General features: G+C 40.5%; 1 protein-coding gene across 1 annotated transcript in view; it reads right to left on the reverse strand.

Annotated features, from left to right (window-relative positions):
• Positions 1-3,389: 3,389 nt before the first annotated feature.
• Positions 3,390-22,963, reverse strand: part of GRK7 (G protein-coupled receptor kinase 7) — a 44,852-nt gene continuing 25,278 nt past the window's right edge. Inside the window, exons 3-4 of the mRNA XM_004385077.1 lie at positions 10,926-11,200; positions 3,390-3,726 (exon numbers count right to left, since the gene is read on the reverse strand). Coding sequence (XP_004385134.1) covers positions 3,390-3,726; positions 10,926-11,200 — 612 coding nt within the window. The remainder of the gene's footprint in view (positions 3,727-10,925; positions 11,201-22,963) is intronic.

A 22,963-nucleotide genomic window follows, 5' to 3' on the forward strand; every position in this document is an offset into this window, starting at 1 on the left:
TTCTATTGATATGATGTATCACATTAATTAATTTTTGGGTGTTGAACCAACCTTGCATTCCTGGAATAAATCCCACTTGGTCATGACTTATAATCCTTTTCATATGTTGATGGATTTGATTTACTAGTATTTTGTATAGGATTTTTGTGTCAATATTCATAAGAGATATTAGTCTATAGTTTTCTTTTCTTTTGATGTCTTTGCCTGCTTTTGGTAAACAAGCCAATACTGGCCTCATAAAATACGTTGGTAAGTGTTCCCTCTTCTTCTATTTTTTGGAAGGGTTTGTGAAAAATTGGTATTAATTCTTCTTTAAATATTTGGTAGAATTCACTGGTAAAACCACCTGGGTCTGGACTTTTCTTTGTGGGTAGTTTTTTTGATAACCAATTTAGTCTCTTCATTGTTATAGGTCTATTCAGATTGTCTATTTCCTCTTGAGTCAGTTTTGGTAGTTTGTCTTTCTAAGAATTTGTCCGTTTCAAGTAAGTTATTAATTTATTGACCTACAGTTGTTAATAGTATTGTTTTATAATTTTTTTTATTTTGTAAGGTTGGTATGGATGTCCCCTTTTACAAGACAGTATTTTTAAATGTTTAACATTTACAAAGCTAAATCCTAAAATCTCTACTATTGGAATGCCCTAGTTATTTTGATTTCTGTTAACTGTTCATTTGTTTTTCATTCAAATACAGTTCTTAGAAATTTTGCTAAGATTTTTACCAAACTTTAATCTACCTTTTTCCTTTAAGGGTAAGAATATACTAAACACATCTGTATCCTGATTTGGTAACTTGGGGCTCTGCAGTGTCTCCACGTTATCATTTAGAACATCAAGGAGCCTGCTGAGGATGGAAGATGAGCAGGAGTATAAGCAATATGTGCACTAACCCAGGACTCACCTCTGAGAGGGTTTCTTCCTACTCCTTCCAGATATAGTTAATGTTGTCTTGTAGTTGAAGATTAGTGTTAACTGGATTCTAGTTAACCAAAGTTTTCTGGTCAGTATTTTTGAAACTCTTGGATCCCTTACTCAAGGGGCAAAACTTTTTTTTTTTTTTAATTGTGCTTTAGATAAAGGTTTACAGAGCAAATTCGTTTCTCATTAAACAATTAATACACATGTTGTTTTGTGACATTGTTTGCCAACCGCACGGTGTGTCAACACTCTCCCTTTCTCAAGTTTGGGTTTCCCGTTACCAGCCTTCCTGTCCTGTCCCTCCTGCCTTCTCATCCTTGCCCCTGGGTTGGTGTGCTTGTTTAGTCTCATTTTGTTTTATGGGCCTGCCTAATCTTTGGCTGAAGGGTGAACCTCAGGAGTGACTTCAGTACTGAGTTAAAAGGGTGGCTGGGAGCCATACTCTCAGGGTTTCTCCAGTCTGTGTCAGACCCGTAAGTCTGTTTTTTTTTTGTGAGTTAGAATTTTGTTCTATATTTTTCTCCATGTCTGTCTGGGACCCTCTGTTGTGATCCCTGTCAGAGGAGTCGTTGGTTGTAGCTGGGTACCATCTAGTTGTGCTGGATTCAGTCTGGTGGAGGCTGTGGTAGTTGTGGTCTATTAGTCCTTGGGACTAATCTTTCCCTTGTGTCTTTGGTTTTCTTTATTCTCAGGGACAAAACTTTTAAAATGACTTCAACCAGGCCTCTCACCATTGAGACAAAAGAGATTTCCTTCTGCACACATATATCTTTTTAAAAAATATATCACCCAGATTTATATTTGTGTTAAAAATATTTTGTGCAGTCTTAGAGTTTTCTCTTCAGTTGTGCTTGTGAGAAGTGCTAATTCTACAATACAGTACTGGCTGGGCAGTCACTTGAAATGAGGGACACAATTTGTTCAATTCAGTTTCTAAGCCCCATGTTTCTCTTTCAGGCTTTGAAATATCTAAGAGATTTACCTTTCAAGATCTGTGTGAGGAACTAAAATGTACAAGAACAAGACAATCTACAAGATCAATACAGATTACTTTCAGTTTTATTTATACTGCAATTGCCAAAAATACATGCTTTTGGATATTTGAAAAGCTACTGTCTAAATTTATGAGAACTAATATGTAATAACATGTAAATATATACCGCAGTATCTCCCAAACTTGGCTGCATATTAGAATCAATGGGGAAACTTTAAAAATCTAAATGCCCAGGCCATATTCCATATTAACTAAATCAGAATGTCTGGGAATAGGAGACAGGCATTAGTATTTTTTTAAAGATCCTTAGGTGTCATGGATTGAATTGTGTCCTCCCCCCCACCCCATAAATGTTAAAGTCCTAATCCCTGTACCTGTGAATTCCACCTGTTTGGAAATAGGGATTCTCTTTTATTATGTTAATGAGCTCCTACCTGAGTAGGGTGGGTCCTAAACTTACTCCCTTCTGAGTGGCATTTTATAAAAAGGGCAGAACAGACACAGAAACACACATAAGGGGAACACAGATGCCATGTAGAGATGTATCTACAAGCAGGTAAGGAACTGGGGCTACAGAAGCTGAAAGAGACAGGATCTTCCCTAGAGCTGATGGAGAGAGAGAGATCCTAGCCTTGTTGATGCCCTAAATTCAGACTTCTAGCCTCCAGAACAATCAAAAAATAAATTCTTGTTCTTTAAAGCCACCTAGTTGTGGTATTTTTTGTTACAACAGCACTAGGTAACTAATACACTATGTGATTCCAAAGTACAGCAATGTTTGGGGACTAGGAGCATCTGGTAGGAAATATGTAGCATGTTACTTAAAGGACTCAACTTGTAGAACACTTTGATTCACTGGGATATTTACATTTAAAATACCTCAACATTACAATAGTAAATTATTTTAAAAAAAATTAAACATAGACCTGTCAGTGAAATAAAAAATTGTTCTGTGAACTGAAAGGCCAAAATATTGCAATTCACTTCTTTTTAGGGGGAGAACATCAACAACATTTATTCACAGCTTCAAAATCCTTTTTATAAGAACAGAACCAGAAAAATACTGATGAAAGGAAGAAAGGATATAAACAAAGAAAAACTAAAATGATTTTTAACTAAGAATCGCAAATGCTCATTTTCTGAGTACACCACAAAGTTCCATTCTCTGTTCCTAGGACTTTGCGTAATTTGCAGGGACATGATGGTGGAGGGCTCGCGCTTTTAGCCTATCAAAATAAACCTGAGTGTTCCCTTTCCCAGTCCTCAGTGAAAACTGAGACTCTACCGTATTTATTTTAAAAGAAGGAAAAAAGAAAATGTGTCTAGCGGTGAGCTCGTCTGCTCTATGAACTGTTCTATGATTGAAATACCTCTCCCGATTGATCAGTCCTCATTCATCAGATTTCTCAAGTATTTAGGACATTTGGGGATTATGTCAGCCAAGACTCTTGCGCCTGTCTGGTAGAGAGTACAATTTACAATAATAAACACACTCCAGATTTGAATGAATTACCTTCCCCACAATTTGCGGACCTGTTGGGGTCATTGAGTTCTTCAAAGAGTCCCGTTTCTATAATCTCTTCCTGCCACACTACAGGGACAGCACCTGTTGCAAATCTTTGGAAGAACTTCTTATCTTTGTCATCAAATTCAACACCCCGAACCTCGGAGAAATCTTGAATGTCAGCAATGTCTTTGGCGTAAACCACAGATGGGTCTGGCACAAATGGGGGTTCAACAAGGCCGGCTTCCAAGCGAGGAAAGTTGATGGTTTTGAAGAAAGGGTGTTTCCTGGGATCATCAGATTCTTCTCTGTGAAAGAAAAGAGACGGTCAGCCTGAGGCACAGCTAATAAATCAAAATAAGACATGTTCTAAGAATACAAAGAATGCAACATACTTTTCCTATGTGTTTAGTTTTAACTGAAAAGACAATATAATGACACAAAGAATAATTCTGAAAAATAATAACCTAACATCACCCACTGTTCTACCACATGCAGACTGTAGCATTTTCACTGTTTGCAGACCACCTTCCCATGTAGATGTAACTTTTAAAGAGTCAGGCAGTTAACATGTCTTTTGTTCTTGGTGTTTCATGGCTGCTTTCACAGCCCAAAACCTTGCCAGGAAAGTTCCATGGGGCTAGAACCTGCATGCCTCCAACTTCCAGTGGTTCCTTCTTGCCCTGCCCTTCAGGGCCACATAGAACGAGTCAAGTATACCTTTGCTCCCACGTGATCACTATTCACATTTTAAAAGACGGCACTCATATCTTCTTACTCTTCATTGACACGATTTCTAGGAGCCCTTCCCCCCCACCCCACTCCCCACTGCTGCAATAATCTTGGAGGTATTTCTTTAAATACACACACACACAAAAAATTTAGTAATTGTTTTATTTGTCTACTGCTGCTATAACAGAAATGCCGAAGTGGCTAGCTTTAACAAACAGAAATTTATTCTCTCATAGTTTAAGAGGCTAAAAGTCTGAATTCAGGGTGCCAGCCTGAGGAGAAGGCTTTCTCTCTCTGTTGGCTCTGGGGTAAGTCCTTGTCATCAATCTTCCCTTGGGTTTAGGAGTTTCTCAGTGCAGGGACCCCAGGTCCAAAGGATGTGCTCTTCTCCTGGCTCTTCTTTCTTGGTGGTATGAGGTCCCTCTCCTCTCTGCTCGATTCTCTCTTTTATATCTCAAAAGAGATTGACTCAAGATACAACCTAATCCTGTAGATTGAGTCCTGCCTCATTAACATAACTGTTTCTACTCCTGCCTCGTTAACATCATAAAGGTTAGAATTTATAACACATAGGATAATCACATCAGATCACAAAATGGTGGACAACCACAACTGGGAATCATGGTCTAGCCAAGTTGACACATATTTTTGGGGGACACAATTCAATCCAAGACAGTAATATACAGTAGCATGAATGAGTATACATTTAGTGTTCAAGACTACGGATATTATTATGAAGCCTTCTTCCCCTACTATAAATTACTCCAGTATCTGCCTTGGAATAAGGAGAAAAATATGTTCCAAACTGTGTAACCTCTTATATTAGTTATCCATTGATGTATAACAAATTACCCCAAAACTTGGTGGCTTAAAACAACAAATAGTTATTATCTCACAATTTCTGTGGGTTAGAGACTTGGGTGTGGCTTAACTGAGTGCCTCTGGCTCAAGGTCTCTCATGAGGTTGCAGTCAAGCTGTTGGCCAGGGCTGTGGTCTCATCTGAAGGTTAGACCGAGGTTGGAGGTGCTTCCAAGCTTGCTCACATGGTTATTGGCAGACTTCCATCCCTTGTCATAGGGCTGTCTTATGACATGGCAGCTGACTTTCCCCAGGGCAAATGATCCAAGACCAAGAGACAGACACAGAGACAGAGCAAGAGAGAGCCCAAGACAGAAGCCACAGTCTTTCTATAACCTAATCTTGGAAGTGACATTTCATCACTTCTGCCATATCCTTTCTATTAAAAGCAAGTAGTAAATCCAACCCACACTTAAGGCAATGAGATTACACAATTGCTTGAATGCCAGGAGGTGGGGATCATTTGGGACCATCTTAAGGGCGCCTACCACACTTCCCGTGGTTCCTCTTAAGTCTAGGCTTCAAAGAAATAAAAAGGGGGTTATTTCGTGACATCACATTCAAAAAGAATTTTTTGTTTTTATTGTATGTGATTAGATTTTCTGGTGTGAGCAAGAAATGTCTTCCTTTGAGAAGAAGTCAATTTCCATCATAAATCAACCTTAATCGAAATTAATCACGTGCATGGTCTTTCCTTTTATATTTTCCATTCCAAATCTCAAAGAGTGTTCAGGAAAAGGGTTCAGAGACTCCCCCACCATGTCAACGACAACCGTAGCAGACTCTGCCTGGTAAGAAGGCTAGAGTCTAAATACTACAATGTTATTACTAACAACAAAAACAAGAATTTATCCAGGGCTTCATTTCTGCTAACCCAACATTAAGCTCTTCACTTACATTACTATATTTAACCATCACAACTACCATGTGAACTGTTTACCATTGTAAGCTCCACTTTAAAAATTAAGAAAAACTGAGGCTTAAAAGCCTCTAATGCCTGTATTTTTAACTTTTTTACTTCCTTATGCATTCATAAATAGTTGTACACCTAAGGAAACCAGAGAAAATGAGTGAAATTTTCAAAGGAAAAAATGTGATAAAATTTTATTATGGGAAAGAGAAACTAAACTTAGTTGGAAGCATCTGATATCCAGTCATTCCTCAGGTCTTTGTTCAGGCCTAGCCCCTTCCAGAAAGGTCCATCTCGGACTTATTGGGCTTTTCCCACTGTAATCCAACTAAGCAGAAAAGACAGGTATAGGGAGCTGCCTAATGAGGTGCTCATAGTGTCTCTTTTCTTCCAAAAGCCACCAACTCTCCATCAACTGAAAGAAGAGAAAATGCAGGTGTGCCATCTATTGGAACCTATTGACTGGTTTGTGTGGTTTACACCCTGCATAGTAAGAGTTTTGAAGGAGAGTTACTGAGATAAATTGAAGCTTCTAGGATGGATTTTTTTTTTTTAAGTCAAATTTATTGAGGTATAATTTACACAGTATAATTCACCTTTTAAGGATATCAGATGGATTTTAAATGTGGTAGATCAAGGATAGAGCTAGAATTCCATCCAAGTAGATCAGAAATGGAGCCCTGGTGGTACAATAGTTAAGCTCTTAGCTGTTAACTGAAAGGTTGGCAGTTTGAAGGAACACAGTGGCTCCTCAGGAGAAAAGACCCGGTGATCGGCTTCCATAAAGATTACAACCCAGAAAACCCTATGGGGATGTTCTACTCTGTCACATGGGGTCATTATGAGTAGAAATCGACTCAATGGCACCTGGCAGCAACAGTAACAGATCAGGAACGACCCCAGGCTTATAAGTTTCACAGAGAATGAAGATGTTAGAATGGGACCAGGTGCCATGAGGTTCTGCCTGAAGGCATGAACACATTCTTCCAGAGGTCAAGTTGTTCTAAACTGATGTCTACTCAGCCCCCAACTCATGTCGACCACATGTATAACAGAATGAAATGCTGTCCAGTCCTGTGCCATCCCTATGATTGGTTGGGGATGGGACTATTGGGTTCCATAAGGTTTTCAATGGCTTGTTTTTGGATGTAGATTGCCAGGCCTTTCTTCCTAGTTTATCTTAGTCTGCAAGCTCTACTGAAACCTGTTTAGCATCATAGCAACATATAAGCCTCCACTGACAGACATTTGGTGGCTGCACATGAGGTGAATTGGCTAGGAATCGAACCCAGGTCTCCCACATGGAAAGCAAGAATTCTCCCACTGAACCATTACTGCCCCTACCCAGGGAGCCTATCAAGAGGGCCCCTTAAAACTCACTCTGAGAAGTCTTAACTTGGATAAATGGAGACCGCCCAGGGGCTTGGCAACTTCGGGAGAATTGACAGGCTAATCTTTACATCAGAATGAGCAGTTCTCAAGTAGCACCTCAAGCAAACCAGGCACAGATGACCTTGGCTTGTTTATCAAGGATGGCTGACTGCAGCCTTTTTTCAACTGGTTACAAAAGAGAAGGGAGCCACAAGCCACAGTCAGGTTTCCTTTATGTTCCTCACACCCCCAACTAGTTGCCCCTTGAGGACAGGGCCCATGTCTTATATCTGTTTTCAATACATGCCTGTGGTTGCTGATGCTAACAAGGAAAGACCAGCCTTCCCAACCTCTATTCCTTACTCTTGTGTCCTGTCTACTGCAAAACTGATCACTATGATCTTTTGCACTAGTAACTCTCACCACAGTTCTATAATTAGAAATAGCATGTCTTACACTTGGATCTTCCCTGGCAGATTTGTGAGGGGCTCTTTTGGCCCATCATCATGCAGTGACTTCGGGACAAACAGGAGAAGCTATTGATGGAGGCAGCGTCTTCTATAATAACTCAACCAGCAGCTGCAGGAAGACTTCTCCTGCTTTCTGGAGGGGAATACATTTCAGAGCATCAGCAGAGGCTCTGCTGTTACACTAGATTTTCTTATATCAGCCAATGTTGTGGATTGAATTGTGTCCCCTAAAAATATGTGCTATAGATCCTAACTCCTACACCTGTGGCTCAAGCCATGGAGGTGCAATGGTTAAGAGCTTGGCTGCTAACCAAAAGGTCGGCAGTTCAAATCCACCAGCTGCTCCGTGGAAACCCTATGGGGCAGTTCTACTCTGTCCTATAGGGTCGCTATAAGTTGGAATTGACGTGAAGGTTTTTTTTTTTTTTTTTTTTAAATCAGAATAAAGCCTGCAGAAATGTTGAGAGGTTGTCACCTTTTCGTCTACTGGAAAACACCACAGTTGACCCTGTCCGGAACCCTTTTGGGTAGTTCAGGAAAGCTTTTGGCTTCTTTGCAAAACTAATTCACAGACTCAGAAATGCAAAGAAGGAAACACTCTCCAGTGATGTCTAAAGAAGAGAGGTTTTTAATTCACCTCATATACTGGTGAATGTGCCAGGGAGGGGCCTCTTGAGCCCTTGGCTGTGTAACCCGCTCTCTAGGCGTTTGTGTAGGTTTTGGAGGACATGCACTACATTTATCCAACATTATCTCTCTTAAATAAATTTTTTTTAAAGATACAAAGAGTTGGAATGAAAACGTTGGAAGGTTTTCTCTCTCACTGAGCAGCTGTTTTTTTCTATGCCTCTTCTCTGATGTTGTAAACAGTTTTATTCGAACCAGTCACAACAGATGCTTTCTAAAAAGCCTTTGCTTGATGAAGTTGCTTCAGGCAATGATCCAGTGCTTTAAGGTGGCATTTTTGTAAAGAAGTTTGTCAATAGTTCATTCTATAAACCCAAAGTATGCTTATCGAGCATGGAGCTAAAAGGTGAAAGGAAAGTTTGGGACTGGAAAAGGGTGATGGATGGACCACATGATGGACATAACGGATGCCACTGACCTGTTCGTGTGAAGATTGTTGAAAAGCGAACTGTTTTTTTACATATATATCTACAATAACAATAGTAATAGTAAACATTGAGGTAGAATTTGCAGTCAAACACAGGCGAATTGAGACATCTAAGTGGGTGGCGTTCCTTTCAGGGAAGTCATCTAAAGAGATGGTCCGCCTCCCCCGCTGACTCTGGCACTGTTCACGTGCTCTCTGATACTCTTGCAACTTGAGAACCAGTACAACAGAGATTGTCAGTGGTCACCACATCTTGTTCTCCTCTCTTTCTGGGCACCCAGGAGATAACACTAACCATCCGCCTCACAGTTAGGCAGGACCTCAGACGAGTTCTGGCCAACACACTGAGCAGAAGTGATGTGTGAAGTGTGTCACTTCCCGACTGAGGCAGTAAAATGCCCCATACTAGTTGCTGTCGAGTTGATTCTGACTCATGGTAACCCCACGTGTATCAGAGTGGAACTGTGCTCCATAGGGTTTTCACTGGCTGGTTTTAGGAAATCGATAGCCAGGGTTTTCTTTCAAGGCACCTCTGGGTAGACTCAGACTGTCAACCTTTTGGTTAGCAGTTGAGCACTTAACCTTCTGCACCACCCAGGGACTTCAAAATGCCCCACAGTTCTCTTTTCTTGACACAGCAACCAGAAGTCACAGTTCCAAGGGAGCCAGGAGCCGGAAGCAGCCTGGATCCCTGAGTCACTGCCCACTAGGGAGCTACCCTGGAGAGCAACTGAACCCATAACCAACTTCGTGTGAATGAGAAACTTTCTCATTTTCACTGGGACTTTGGGGTGGGCTTGTTATCGTAACATAGTCTATCCTAACCTTATCAACACAACAAGGTTGGGATTCTACATAGGAAAATTGGTTTTTGTACTTTACTTCCACATAAATGTAGAGTTCCATCTAATTTCAAAATAGTCAGTTTGATTTTCTGTCATGCTTTGAGAGTTACTAAAAATGAATTTAAAAAACTTCTTGTTATTTCAAAATATCAAGTAAAAAATTGAAAGCTTGACTCTCTTGAGACTACTCAAACATTTTGAGCTAAGGCAGCCTTATCCCAGAGTCTCCACTTACAACTGCTTTGGAAGATTGAAGTCATTTGTTCCTCAAAAGGTTAAACATAAGAGTTACTATATGACCCAGCAATTCCAATCCTAGGTACAGCCAAGATAAATGAAAACGTATGTCCACACAAAAACTTGTACACAAATGTTCATAGTAGTACTATTCTTAATAGCCGAAAAGTAGAAATAACCCAAATGTCCATATGTCCAAACGGAGAAATAAAATGTGGTACATCATACAATGGAATACTATTTGGCAATAAAAAGGAATGAAGTACTGATACATCATATCTTGATCTTATTATTTCATGTTAACAATAAAACTTGGCTTTCCTCAAAATTAGTTTCAACTGTACATAACACAGTTGGCAACATCATATGTACTCACTAAACATCTGTTGACAGATTGATGATATTTTATGGAAAAGTTAGAAAGAGGCATAATTTTCTGGAGCTATGCCTATCAGTTTTAATCTGATTTTTTAATAGATAATTTATTTCAATAGTTCAAAATTCGAAAGACAAAAAAGGGTATATAGTGACAGGCTCGTTTGCATTCCTGGCCCCAAACCCCTATTTTCCTTCCTCAAAGGCCACCAACTCTATGAATTCCTTGTATACCCTCCTCAAAATATTCTATGCAATATTGAATTATGACTATGAATTCATGACTATGAATGACTATGACTATGAATTACAACTATGCATCTAATATGAATTATATATTCGTTTCCTCTTTTTCACACATGCTGATTTATACCTCATTTTTTCACATTAAAATATATCGTTTGAGATTGTTCCGTAGCAAGTGCTCATAGCATTTGAAAGCATTAGAAATGCTTAACCATAGAATATGCAAATAATAATAGGCAAATAATAGTAGTATGTAATTCCAAGGCTTGGTCACTAATATAAAGCACTCCCCAAATCATTGCAGATAATGTTGACATCAGCAATCATCTCTGCTATGTGGTAGCTTACCTGCTTCCTAAGCGTTGCTCTGGTTTCTTAGCCAAGAAGAGTCTGCAAATATCTTTTGCTTCTTCTGTGAAGTTATCGTGCTCAAATATGACCTCCTGTTTCAGGGTTCTTTGCTTTAGCTCCTCTTTGCTGATCTTTTCCTTGTAATCTTTGAATGGTGTTCGTCCAGCAATCATTTCGTAAATACTGCATCCCATTGCAAACCAGTCCACAGGATAGGAATAACTCACTTCTTCCATTAGGATTTCAGGAGCCATGTAACCATTGGTTCCAGCCTGTAATACCCCAAACAAAAACAAACAAAGCAAAAGTACTAAAATGAGTATAGCAAACATTTTTAGCCAACATCTTCTCTACTGCTCTTCCCTGTTGTCTTAGTTATCTAGTGCTGCTATAACAGAAATACCACAAGCGGATGGCTTTAACAAACAGAAATTTATTCTCTCACAGTTCAGGAGGCTGGAAGTCTGAATTCAGGGCACCACTCCAGGGAAAGCCCTTCTCTCTCTATAGGCTCTGGAGGAAAGTCCTTGTCATCAATTTTCCCCTGGGTCTAGGAGTTTCTCAGTGCAGGGACCCCAGGTCCAAAGGACACGCTCAGCTCCTGGCTCTTCTTTCTTGGTGGTAAGAAGTCACTTTCCTCTTTGCTTGCTTTTCTCTTTAATATTTCAAAAGAGATCGACTCCAGATACAACCTAATCTTGTAGATTGTGTCCTGCCTCATTAATGCAACTGCCTCTAATCCTACCTCACTAACATCATAGAGGTTATGATTTACAACACATAGGATAATTACATCAGATCACAAAATGAAGGACAACCAGGCAATACTGGGAATCATGGCCTAGGCAACTTGACACACATTTTGGGGGGACACTATTCAATCTATCAAATGTTAAAATTATACCCTAAGTTTATTTAGAGTTGCAACCGATATTCTATTCTCTACTTTCCCAGCAGCCTCTGGTGCAGCCAGGGGAGACCACATTCTGACCCATGAGACATAACAGGGTGTTGGCTGGGGGCGCAATTATAAAAGGGATATATGTCACTGGCCTTGAAATAGGAAAATCATTAAGCATCTTGGCATCTCATCTTTAAGAAGAAAAGTTCCAATGGATGTCTCTAAGACTCCCTAAAGCTCTGCCTCTGTTTTCTATTCATAGATAATAGAGAACTAAACGCGTATCTTTTTAATACATTCACTGATTTAACAAATATTTAGTGGATACTTACTACATATCATGTAATTATAAAGTATATACTTACATTATAATATGTTTTCACAAAAACTATAGTTGCTTTTGGTAAAAGTACAACCTCCTTACAATGTACAACCTCCTTAGCAATTAAAAGTGTAAGCAAATAAACAAATCATAAACACCCTAAAATGATAAAAAAAATCAGTTGCCGTTGAGTTGATTCCAACTCATGGCAATCCATGTGTTGTTTCAGAGTAGAACGTCTTCGTGGGATTTTTTTTTAAAAAAAAAATTTATTTTGTTGTTGTTGAGAACAGACACAGCAAAACGGACACCAATTCGACAGTTTCTACATGTACAATTCAGAGACATCGATTATATTCTTCGAGTTGTGCAACCATTCTCACCCTCCTTTCTGACCTGCTCCTCTGCCTTTAACATAAACTCACTGCCCCCTAAGGCTTTTATCCAATCTTTCAAGTTGCTGTTGTCAAATTGATCCCATATAGGTAGATCTTAAAAAGCGTAATGCTCAAGGTAGACAGTCTTTACAGTTAAGCTAAACTATTGTTTAAGTCTAAACTATAGACTTCGGGGAATACTTTTGGTTTCAGGTCTAAAGGTTACCTCACGATTAACAACAGGAGACAGATCTGACGCACTGTAACTTGTTAACATCTAGTGGATTCCAACACCTGGTGGCCCCAGAGGTGTAGCGGGGGAGGAGCAGAGCAGAGGGGGGCACTTGCCCCCAGGTGTAAGTCCAAGGGGGCAGCAGACGAGGCATGGAATGACATTCCCAGGTGCCACAAATATGAAAGACGCCTGACTGAGGCAGCCGAATAAGAGCGGGAAGGTGTTTCTGCTGATGTGTGACTGCTATTGTCTATTCTTCCTGAAATTGGGGCGGGGTGTGGGGCACAACTTAGAGATTGCCCCTGGGTGCTCGTTACCCTCCCTACATCCCTGCGTGGCCCCATGTGTGCAGAGTAGAACTGCTCCATAGGGTTTTCAAGGCTGTGACCTTTCAGAAGCAGATCACTAGGCCTGTCTTCCTAGGCACCTCTGGGTGGGTTCAAACCACCAAACTGGGTATTTAACAGTTGAGCGCTTAACCGTTTGTGCCACCTAGGAACTGTGCTGTGACTGAGTTCCAAGTATTGTAGGCATTATCTTCACTATTTTTCAAGTATAAAATCAGACGTCTGTGCATATTTAGAAATGTTGAAGGAACAAAGTATTTTTTGGCTTCCTGTGTGGTTATTTGTCAATTGTTATGATGAAAAACCTAATTTTTTCCCAGCAAAGCAAGACTTTTTTATTGGGAAAAAAAAAAAAAAAAAGATTATCTCAGGGCAATAGTTTTGGGGGTTTCCATAGGGTTTTCATGACTGTGACCTTTTGGAAGCAGATCACCAGACCTTTCTTCCAAGGTGTCTCTGGGTGGGTTTAAACAGCCAACCTTTCAGTTAGTAGCCCAGCACTTAATCATTTGTACCAAACAGAGACTTCATAAAATGATCATAAGCTTTCATTAATTCATTAAAATACTAATATAAAGTATTGACAGGGATATGAGAAACAGATGAATGTGCTCTGTAAATTAATCCAGACTTTTATGACAGCAATATGGCACAGAGCAATGGCAACTAAGAGGTATCAAACTGTTCGTGTCTTTCAAACAAGTTAGTTAATTTGGGAGTGTGTACGTCAAAGAAATAACTCAAAAGAAAGAAAAAAGAAATTATACCAAGACTTTCATAGCATCATTATTCATAATGGCCTCAAGTGAAACACTCAAATGCCAGTGAATAAAGACAATAGACTAGAGTCTATTGTTAATACCAAGAAATCATATGCATACAATGGTCTTCACAAACTAATTATAACTATGCACTTCACTATATCAAAAAAAGTTGGAAAACATTATCAAGAAAGTGAAAAGATGAGCTACAGAATGGGAGAAAATATTTGGAAACCATATAGTTGAAAGAGTCTAGTATCTGGAAGGAGCCCTGGTGGTGCAGTGGTTAAGAGCTCAGCTGCTAACCAAAAGGTCGGCAGTTCAAAACCAGCAGCCGCTCCTTGGAAACCCATGGGGCAGTTCTACTCTGCCCTATAGGGTCGGTATGAGTCGGAATTGACTATGAGTGGGAATCCACTTGACGGCAATGGGTTTGGTTTTGGTTTTAATATCCGAAATATATAAAAAAACTCTTAAAAATTGGCAATGAAAAGACAAACAACCCAATTCAAAAATGGGCAAAGGACTTGAAGAGACATTTCTCAAAAGAAGACATAAAAAGGACTAAAAAGTACACGAAAAGATGCTCTACATCATTAGTCATTAAACCCATTGTTGTTGAGTCTATTCTGACTCATGGCAACCCCATGCGTTTCAGAGTAGAACTGTACGTAAGGTTTTCAATGTCTGTTTGCTTTCAGAAGTAGATTGCCAGGCCTTTCTTCTAAGCATTGGTCATTAGGGAAATACAAATCAAACCACAGTTAGATACCACTTTACAAACATTAGGATGGCTATAATTTAAAAAAGAAAGACGAATAACAAGTATTGTTGAGGATGTGGAGAAACTGGACAGACCCTCATACATTGCTGGGGGGAATGTAAAATGGTGCAGTTACTGTGGAAAACAGTTTGGCAGTCACTTGACAAGTTAAATATAGAATTACCGTATGACACAGCAATTCTACTCACTCCTAGGTATATACTCAAAAGAAATGAAAAACAAGTACATGAAAGTTCATAGCAACATTATTCACAATAGACAAAAGGTGGAAGCAACTCAAATGTCTATCAACCGTTGAAGGGATGAACAAAATGTAGTATATTTTGTCAATGGAATATTATTCCGCCATAAGTAGGAATGAAGTACTAATACTTACTATGATGTGGATGAACCTCAAAAACATTATGGTAAGTGAAAGACGTCACCATGAAGACTAAGGTGTGCCTGACCCAAGCCATGATGTTTTTCAATCGCCTCATATTCATGCAAAAGCTGGACGATGAATAAGGAAGACCGTAGAAGAACTAACGCCTTTGAATTATGGGGTTGGCTAAGAATATTGAATATACCATGGACTGCCAAAAGAACGAAACACATCTGTCTTGGAAGAAGTACAGACAGAATGCTCCTTAAAAGCAAGGGTGGTGAGACTATATCTCACATACTTTGGACATGTTATCAGAAGGGATCAGTCCCTGGAGAAGGACATCATATTTGGTAAAGTAGAGGGTCAGCAAAAAAGAGGAAGACTCAACGAGATGGACTGACATAGTGGCTGCAACAACGGGCTCAAGCATAACAACAACTGTGCGGATGATGCAGGACAGGGCAGTGTTCCGTTCTGTTATACGTAGGGTTGCTATGAGTTGGAACCAACTCAACGGCACCTAACAACAACAAGTGAAAGAAGGAAGCCAGACACAAAAGGCCACATATTGTATGGTTCCATTTATATAAACTATCCAGAATAGCTAAATCCATAGAGACAGGAAGCAGATTGTTGGTTGCCAGGCACTGCTGGCGTAGTGGTTAAAAGCTACATCTGCTAATCAAAAAGGTTGGCAGTTCGAATCCACCAGGTGTTCCTTGAAACCTCTATGAGGCAGTTCTCCTCTGTCCTGTAGGGTTACTATGAGTCAGAATTGACTCGACAGCAACAGGTTTGCTTGTTTTTTGGCGCTGCGTGGGGTGTGGGGGGCGGGGGTGGCGATGGAGTATGGACTGCTTAATGGGTATGGGGTATCCTTCCGTAGTGATGAAAATGTTTTGGAGCTAGATAGAAGTGATGGTCGCACAATGTTGTGAGTGTACTAAATGCCACTGAACTGTACACTTTGCAATGGTTAATTTTTTTTTTTTGCAATGGTTAATTTTTTTTTTTTGCAATGGTTCATTTTTTGCTGTGTGAATTTCACCTTTATTAAAAAAAAGTTCAGAAAGTGTCTTAGTTGTTCGTTAAGTGATTTTTTTCTGTTTAATTGCATGAGTATTTTTTTTTATGTGTCTGTAATGTCTCCTAAACATTAAATTTCATGGATAATTTCTACATGGATAAGAACAGTGCAGAAACAAAAGTGACTCAAGCACTAATGAGGAGTAATTGACCTGTACAACAAAATTCTGGAAGTGACTGGGGTCTGGCGGACTGGGAATGAGTCAGCATGGCACTGCTGTTTTCACAGAAGCTGGCATATAATTTCGGTGACTAAATGTTCTGGTTTGCCCAGGACAGTCCTAGTTTACATCTGTTGTCTTGGCGTCCTGTCTAGTTTCATATTTTCCCCAACAAAAGTGTCCTGTAGATTCCTTTGAGGCTCAGGATATAGTCTTACTCGTCTTTTTTTTCCCAATAATTTATCTTATTTTATGATTGTTGTTAAGAATATACACAGTGAAACATACATCAGTCCAAGTTTCTACATGTACAATTCAGGGACATTGATTACATTCTTCGAGTTGTGCAACCGTTCTCACCCTATTTTTCTGAGTTGTTCCTCCGCCATTAACATAAACTCACTGCCCCCTAAGGTTCCTGTCTAATCTTTAGAGTTGTTGTTGTCACTTTGATCCCATATAGATAGAACTTAAAAGAGCATAATACTCAAGGCAGATATTCTCTACTGGTTAGGCTAAACTATTGTTTAGTTTTAAGAAGTCTTACTCATCTTATATCCAAACTCAGGCACTTACCACAAGGCCTCAGACTTGGTGGACGCAGTCCAAACGTTTTCTAAATAAACCACAGTAAAGATAGGGACTAGATGTTTTCCGTTCACTATCCAACAAACATTTGGATGTGTCATGTTTTGCAGTGAGTTCTAAGGATAGGAAGACATGGAAGGTCTGGTCTCTGCCCATGAGGATTTAGAGACTTGTGGAGAGAGACAGGTCAAAGGTTAACTCAATAAATAGGGTAAATGCCATAATGAGTGTGAAACTAGCGCAGGGAGGCCAGAGGGGTGTGTGTGTGTGTGTGTGTCTGTGTGTCTGTGTGTGTGCGTGTGTGTGTTGGGGATACTTCACTGAAGAACAACAGCTGAACTGAATCGTGAGAGAAGAATCTATCACACACAAAAGGCTATCCAGGTAATGAGCAGGTGTAGGAAATGGAGTAAGGAAAACTGAAAATTGTGGGATGCTCAGGGAACTTAAAGGAATTTGGCATCAGTGGAATATAGGACCTGTGGGATGTAATGGTGGGAGGGGTGGATGCAGGTGAGGTGTGGATGAGATTAAGAAACTAAGCATGGCAAGGGGGCAAAATCCATTTCCAGTCCCCCTTTTCCCTTGCCTCCCTCTACTATAGAGGCCAGAAAGCTAAAATATTCCACCTCCTGACCTCCTTTGCACCTAGAGGGCCCGTATAATATGAGCTTTGTTTGAGAGGTTCACAAGTGTAAGATGGGGAGAGTTAGGGGAAAAGGGAAGTGAGTTTACCTGGAAATAACGTAAAAGATATAAGATGGATTAATGGATGGATGGGGTAGATAAATCGATAGATATGTGATAGATATAGGAGCCTAGTAAAATGTTGATGGTATACAGTGGGATACTGTTCAGTGCAGTGCAGTGGATTGTTTTATATGGCCTTTCTTACCATGGCCTTGTAACTCCCACCAAATGATTGGGTAGGACTATGCAGATAAGGTACTTGTGGCCCACCAAGGGGATTGGACAGCCTGCTAATGGTACAAATCAGGTGCATGGCACCCTTGTTGGGGTGGGACCATCCAAATAAGGTGTATGGAACCCTACTGAGGGAACTGGTCAGTTTTGCCATCCTGATAGCCTTAACAGAGAGCCAATCCCAGAGCAGAGGGGGACCTGACTACTACCAAGAATAAGAGACAGGAGCAAGCTGAGCACAACTGTTGGACCCAGGATCTCTGAGCTGAGACATTCCTATACCCAAGAGACAGAGAGAGAGACCTGTAATATTGGAGATGGCAAGATTGCAAGAAGCCAATGGCAGAGAAATGGCAGCAGCAGAGGCAGCAGAATGAGGAGACTGGCAGGAGAGGGTACAGTCAGCTTCCTGGCCCACAGAGTGAGAAAGTTGAATGCCTTTGGGCAGGAGGCTTGCTGGTGGAGTGAGGTGCCTCCAGCCACTCACAGGAACTAGGCCGGCTGACTCATGGAGTGAGAGAGCTGAGCACCTTCAGGCAGGAGGCTTCCTGGCAGAGTAGGGTGCCTTATTGGTGAAGTTGAAGTGCTTTGTAACGCTCAAACAGGGCAGAGGCTGGGCCGAGGGGCTGAAGGCCAGAGGACCAGAGAAAGGCCTGCCTGAGGGCATGGCTGAGAAGAGGCTGTCCTGACCAAAGGACTGTATCCTGAGTCCTTCCTGATCCTGAATTGTAAGCTGTTACTTCCCTAATAAACCATATACCTGTTAGTATGGTCTGTGAGTTCTGTGTGGCCATTGCAACAAATGAGTGAACCCAGCAGAGAAGTAGAGAGTGCTGTGGGACGGACGGATGGTGTCAGAATTGGTAAAAAGATTGGAGGGTGGAGGCATGTCTGACCTCTGCCTCATAGGAATCAGCTTTGGGCTGATGTTGATGGTGATTCTCTCTCTCCCTCGAGAAGTTAGAGGAAGTCAGATTCCGCCACCATGTTATTTTTAGATTCGGCAATATAAAAGAATGAAGTACTGATACATGCTACACCATGGATGAATCCTGAAGACACTATGTTAAGTGAAACAAGTCAGTCACAAAGACCACATATCATATTATTCCTTTTGTATGAAATTTCAAGAAGAGGCAAATCTATAGAGACAGAAAGTGGATTAGTGATTGCCTAGGGTTGCGAGAGGGGGAATAGGGAGTAACTGTTAAGGAGCACAGGGTTTCTTTTGGGGTGATGAAATGTTCTAAAATTAGGTTGGGGTGATGTTTGCACAACTCTGTGAATGTATTAAAAACACGGACCTCACCAGATGGAATACACAGAAATCAAATCATCTACATCTGTGGAAAGAGACGATGGAAAAGCTCAATATCATAAGTCAGAACAAGGCGAGGGGCCGACTGTGGATCAAACCATCAATTACTATGTGCAAGTTCAAGTTGAAACTGAAGAAAATTAGAACAAGTCCACGAGAGCCAAAATACGACCTTGAGTATGTCCCACCTGAATTTAGAGACCATCTCAAGAATAGATCTGATGCATTGAACACTTATGACTGAAGACCAGACAGGTTGTGGAATGACATCAAGGACATCATACATGAAGAAAGCAAGAGGTCACTGAAAAGACAGGAGAGAAAGGAAAGACCTAAATGGATGCCAGAAGAGACTTGGAAACTTGCTCTTGAATGTCGAGTAGCTAAAGCCAAAGGAAAAAACGATGAAGAGCTGAACAGAAGATTTCAAAGGGCGACTTGAGAAGACAAAGTATTATGATGATATATGCAAAAACCTGGAAATAGAAAACCAAAAGAGAAGAACACGCTCAGCATTTCTTAAGCTGAAAGAATTGAAGAAAAAATTCAAGCCTCGAGTTGCAAAACTGAAGGATTCTATAGGGAAAATATTATACGACACAAGAAGCATCAAAAGAAGATGGACGGAATACGCAGAGTCATTATACCAAAAAGAACTGGTTGACTTTCAACCATTTCAGGAGGTAACATATGATCAAGAACCGATGGTACTAAAGGAAGAAGTCCAAGCCGCACTGAAGGCACTGGCAAAAAACAAGGCTCCAGGAACTGAAGGAATACCAATTGAGATGTTTCAACAAACCGATGCAGCACTAGAAGTGCTCACTCATCTATGCCAAGAAATTTGGAAGACAGCTACCTGGCCAACCGACTGGAAGAGATCCATATTTATGCCTATTCCCAAGAAATGTGATCTAACCGAATGCAGAAATTATCAAACAATATCATTAATATCACATGAAAGCAAAATTTTGCTGAAGAGCATTCAAAAGCAGCTGCAGCAGTATATCGACAGGGAATGCCAGAAATTCAAGCTGGATTTAGAAGAGGACGTGGAACCAGTGATATCACTGCTGATGTCAGATGGATGCTGGCTGAAAGCAGAGAATACCAGAAAGATGTTTACCTGTCTTTTATTGACTAGGCATTTGGCTGTGTGGATCATAACATATTATGGATAACACTGTGGAGAATGGGAATTCGGAACACTTAATTGTGCTCATGAGGAATCTGTATATGGATCAAGAGGAAGTCGTTTGAACAGAACAAGGGGATATTGTGTGGTTTAAAGTCAGGAAAGGTGTGCGTCAGGGTTGTATCCCTTCACCATACCTATTCAATCTGTATGCTGAGCAAATAATTCTAGAAGCTGGATTATATGCAGAAGAACGGGGCATCAGGATTGGAGGAAGACTCGTTAACAACCTGAGATGTGCAGATGACACTACCTTGCTGAAAGTGAAGGGGACTGGAAGCACTTACTGACGAAGATCAAAGACCACAGCCTTCAGTATGGATTACACCTCAGCATAAAGAACACGAAAATCCTCACAACTGGGCCATTATAAATGGAGAAAAGATTGACGTTGTCAAGGATTTCATTTTATTTGAATTCACAATCAACACCCATAGAAGCAGCAGTCAAGAAATCAAAAGACGCATTGTATTGGGCAAATCAGCTGCAAGAGATCTCTTTACAGTGTTAAAAAGCATAGATGTCACCTTGAGGACTAGGGTGCGCCTGACCCAAGCCACAGTGTTTTCAATCGTCTCATGTGCATGTGAAAGCTGGGCAATGAATAAGGAAGACAGAAGAAGAATTGACGTCTTTGAATTACGATGTTGGTGAAGAATACCGTATATACCATGGACTGCTAAAAGAACGAACAAATCTGTCTTGGAAGAAGTACAACCAGAATGCTCCTTGGAAGCAAGGATGGCGAGACTGCGTCTCACATACTTTGGACATGTTGTCAGGAGGGGTCAGTCCCTGGAGAAGGGCATCATGCTTGGTAAAGTAGATCGTCAGCGAAAAAGAGGAAGACCCTCAATGAGATGGATGGACACAGTGGCTGCAACAATGGGCTTAAGCATAGCGATGATTGTGAGGATGGCGCAGGACCGAGCAGTGCTTCTTTCTGTTGTACATAGAGTCACTATGAGTCAGAACCGACTCGACGGCACCTAACAACAACAACATTTTATCATACACTTTAAATGGGTAGATTTTATGGTATTTAATTATATCTCAACAAAGTTGTTAAAAATTAATGGTAAACTTTTGGTAGTGGGTATACAGATGCTTGCTGGGAAATTCAGTTTTGCTGTTAAGTTTGAAAATTTTTATAATAGAATGTTGAACAAAAACTGGGGCAAAAGGGGATGTAATGCCAGATGTCACAAGGCTAGCTGCTGGTTCATTGGACACAAGGGACTTTTTTGTAAGGGTCACAAGGAAGAACCACAGGAGAAAGAAGGGGAATCTATCTGCTCAACTCCTTCCTCTTCTTTTTCCATTGGCCAAGGAGCTAACTTGTCTGTATGTCCAGATGTGTTGTCCGGACCCATGGCAGCTGCCCAGGAAACCAGGTCCCATACCCCACAACATGATGTGTCATTCAATTCTGAAAGTGGAAGGGGCAACTCAGGCTAAATGGGGTGCCCTCGAGGCACCACTGAAGAGAGAGAAAGGAGTCAGTCGAGGGGCTGCAGGAAGGTGCATATAAGGTCTGTGGCCCAATACATCAACATTACAAAATTTCTCAGAATTTTTCATCATGGGGCTGCCTACTGGCTGACCCCTCAATCCAGAAGCCAGTGGCTGTCAGTCTTGGGAAGTTTTCTCATGTTATTTCTTTTAATCATTGACTCCTTTCCATTTTCTCTCTTCTTCCTTTTTGGAAATCTTGAACTTGTCCTTTATGTTTCTTACCTTTTCTTCCTCTTTGTTTCTATTTCTTTTTTCCTGGGAGACTTCCTATATTTTTTTTCTTCCAATTCTTGTATTTAAAAAAAAGATTATTATGGAAAATTTTGAACATATACAACAGAAGAAAGACTAGAATATAAACCCAGTGTAGCCCATACCCATCTCCAACAATGATCAGTATGTGGCCAATCTTGTTTTATCTATACCTGCATCCACTCCCTCTGCCCCAGATATCCTAAACATCATATCATTTGTATTTCATTATGTATTTATAAATGATATGTCACTTAAAAACAAATAAAACAAAACAAAAAACAAAGTAAACACAATACCATTACCTCACTTCTTCCCTTTGTGATGGAGCCCTGGTGGTGCACTGCTTAAGAGCTCATTTTCTAACCAAAAGGTCAGCAGTTCAAATCCACCAGCCACTCCTTGGAAACACTATGAGGCAGCTCTACTCTGACCTATAGGGTCGCTATGAGTCAGAATTCACAGGTTTGGCAACAGGTTTGGTTTTTGGGTTTTGGGACATGTTTACATTTTCCCAATTGCCCTATAAAGTTTTTAAACAGCACATTTGTAAGGTCCATACCACGTGATTGATACGTCTTTTAAATCTCTTTTAACAGATAGGCTCTGTCTCCATCTGTCTCCCTCCACCCTAACCCTGGTTTTTGTTGGAAAAAACTAGCCAAACCATAGAGTTTTCCACAGTCTGGATTTTGCTGTCTGCTTGTTGTTGTTGTTAGATGCCGTTGAGTCAGTTCTGACTCATAGTGACCTGATGTACAACAGAACGAAACACCACATGGTCCTGTACCATTCTCACAATGGTTGTTATGCTTGAGCCCATTGTTGCAGCCACTGTGTCAGTCCATCTCATTGAGGGTCTTCCTCTTTTTTGCTGACCCTCTACTTTACCAAGTATGAAG

The sequence above is a fragment of the Trichechus manatus genome, unplaced genomic scaffold, assembly GCF_000243295.1.
Source record: "Trichechus manatus latirostris isolate Lorelei unplaced genomic scaffold, TriManLat1.0 scaffold00132, whole genome shotgun sequence".
Classification (NCBI taxonomy): domain Eukaryota; kingdom Metazoa; phylum Chordata; class Mammalia; order Sirenia; family Trichechidae; genus Trichechus; species Trichechus manatus.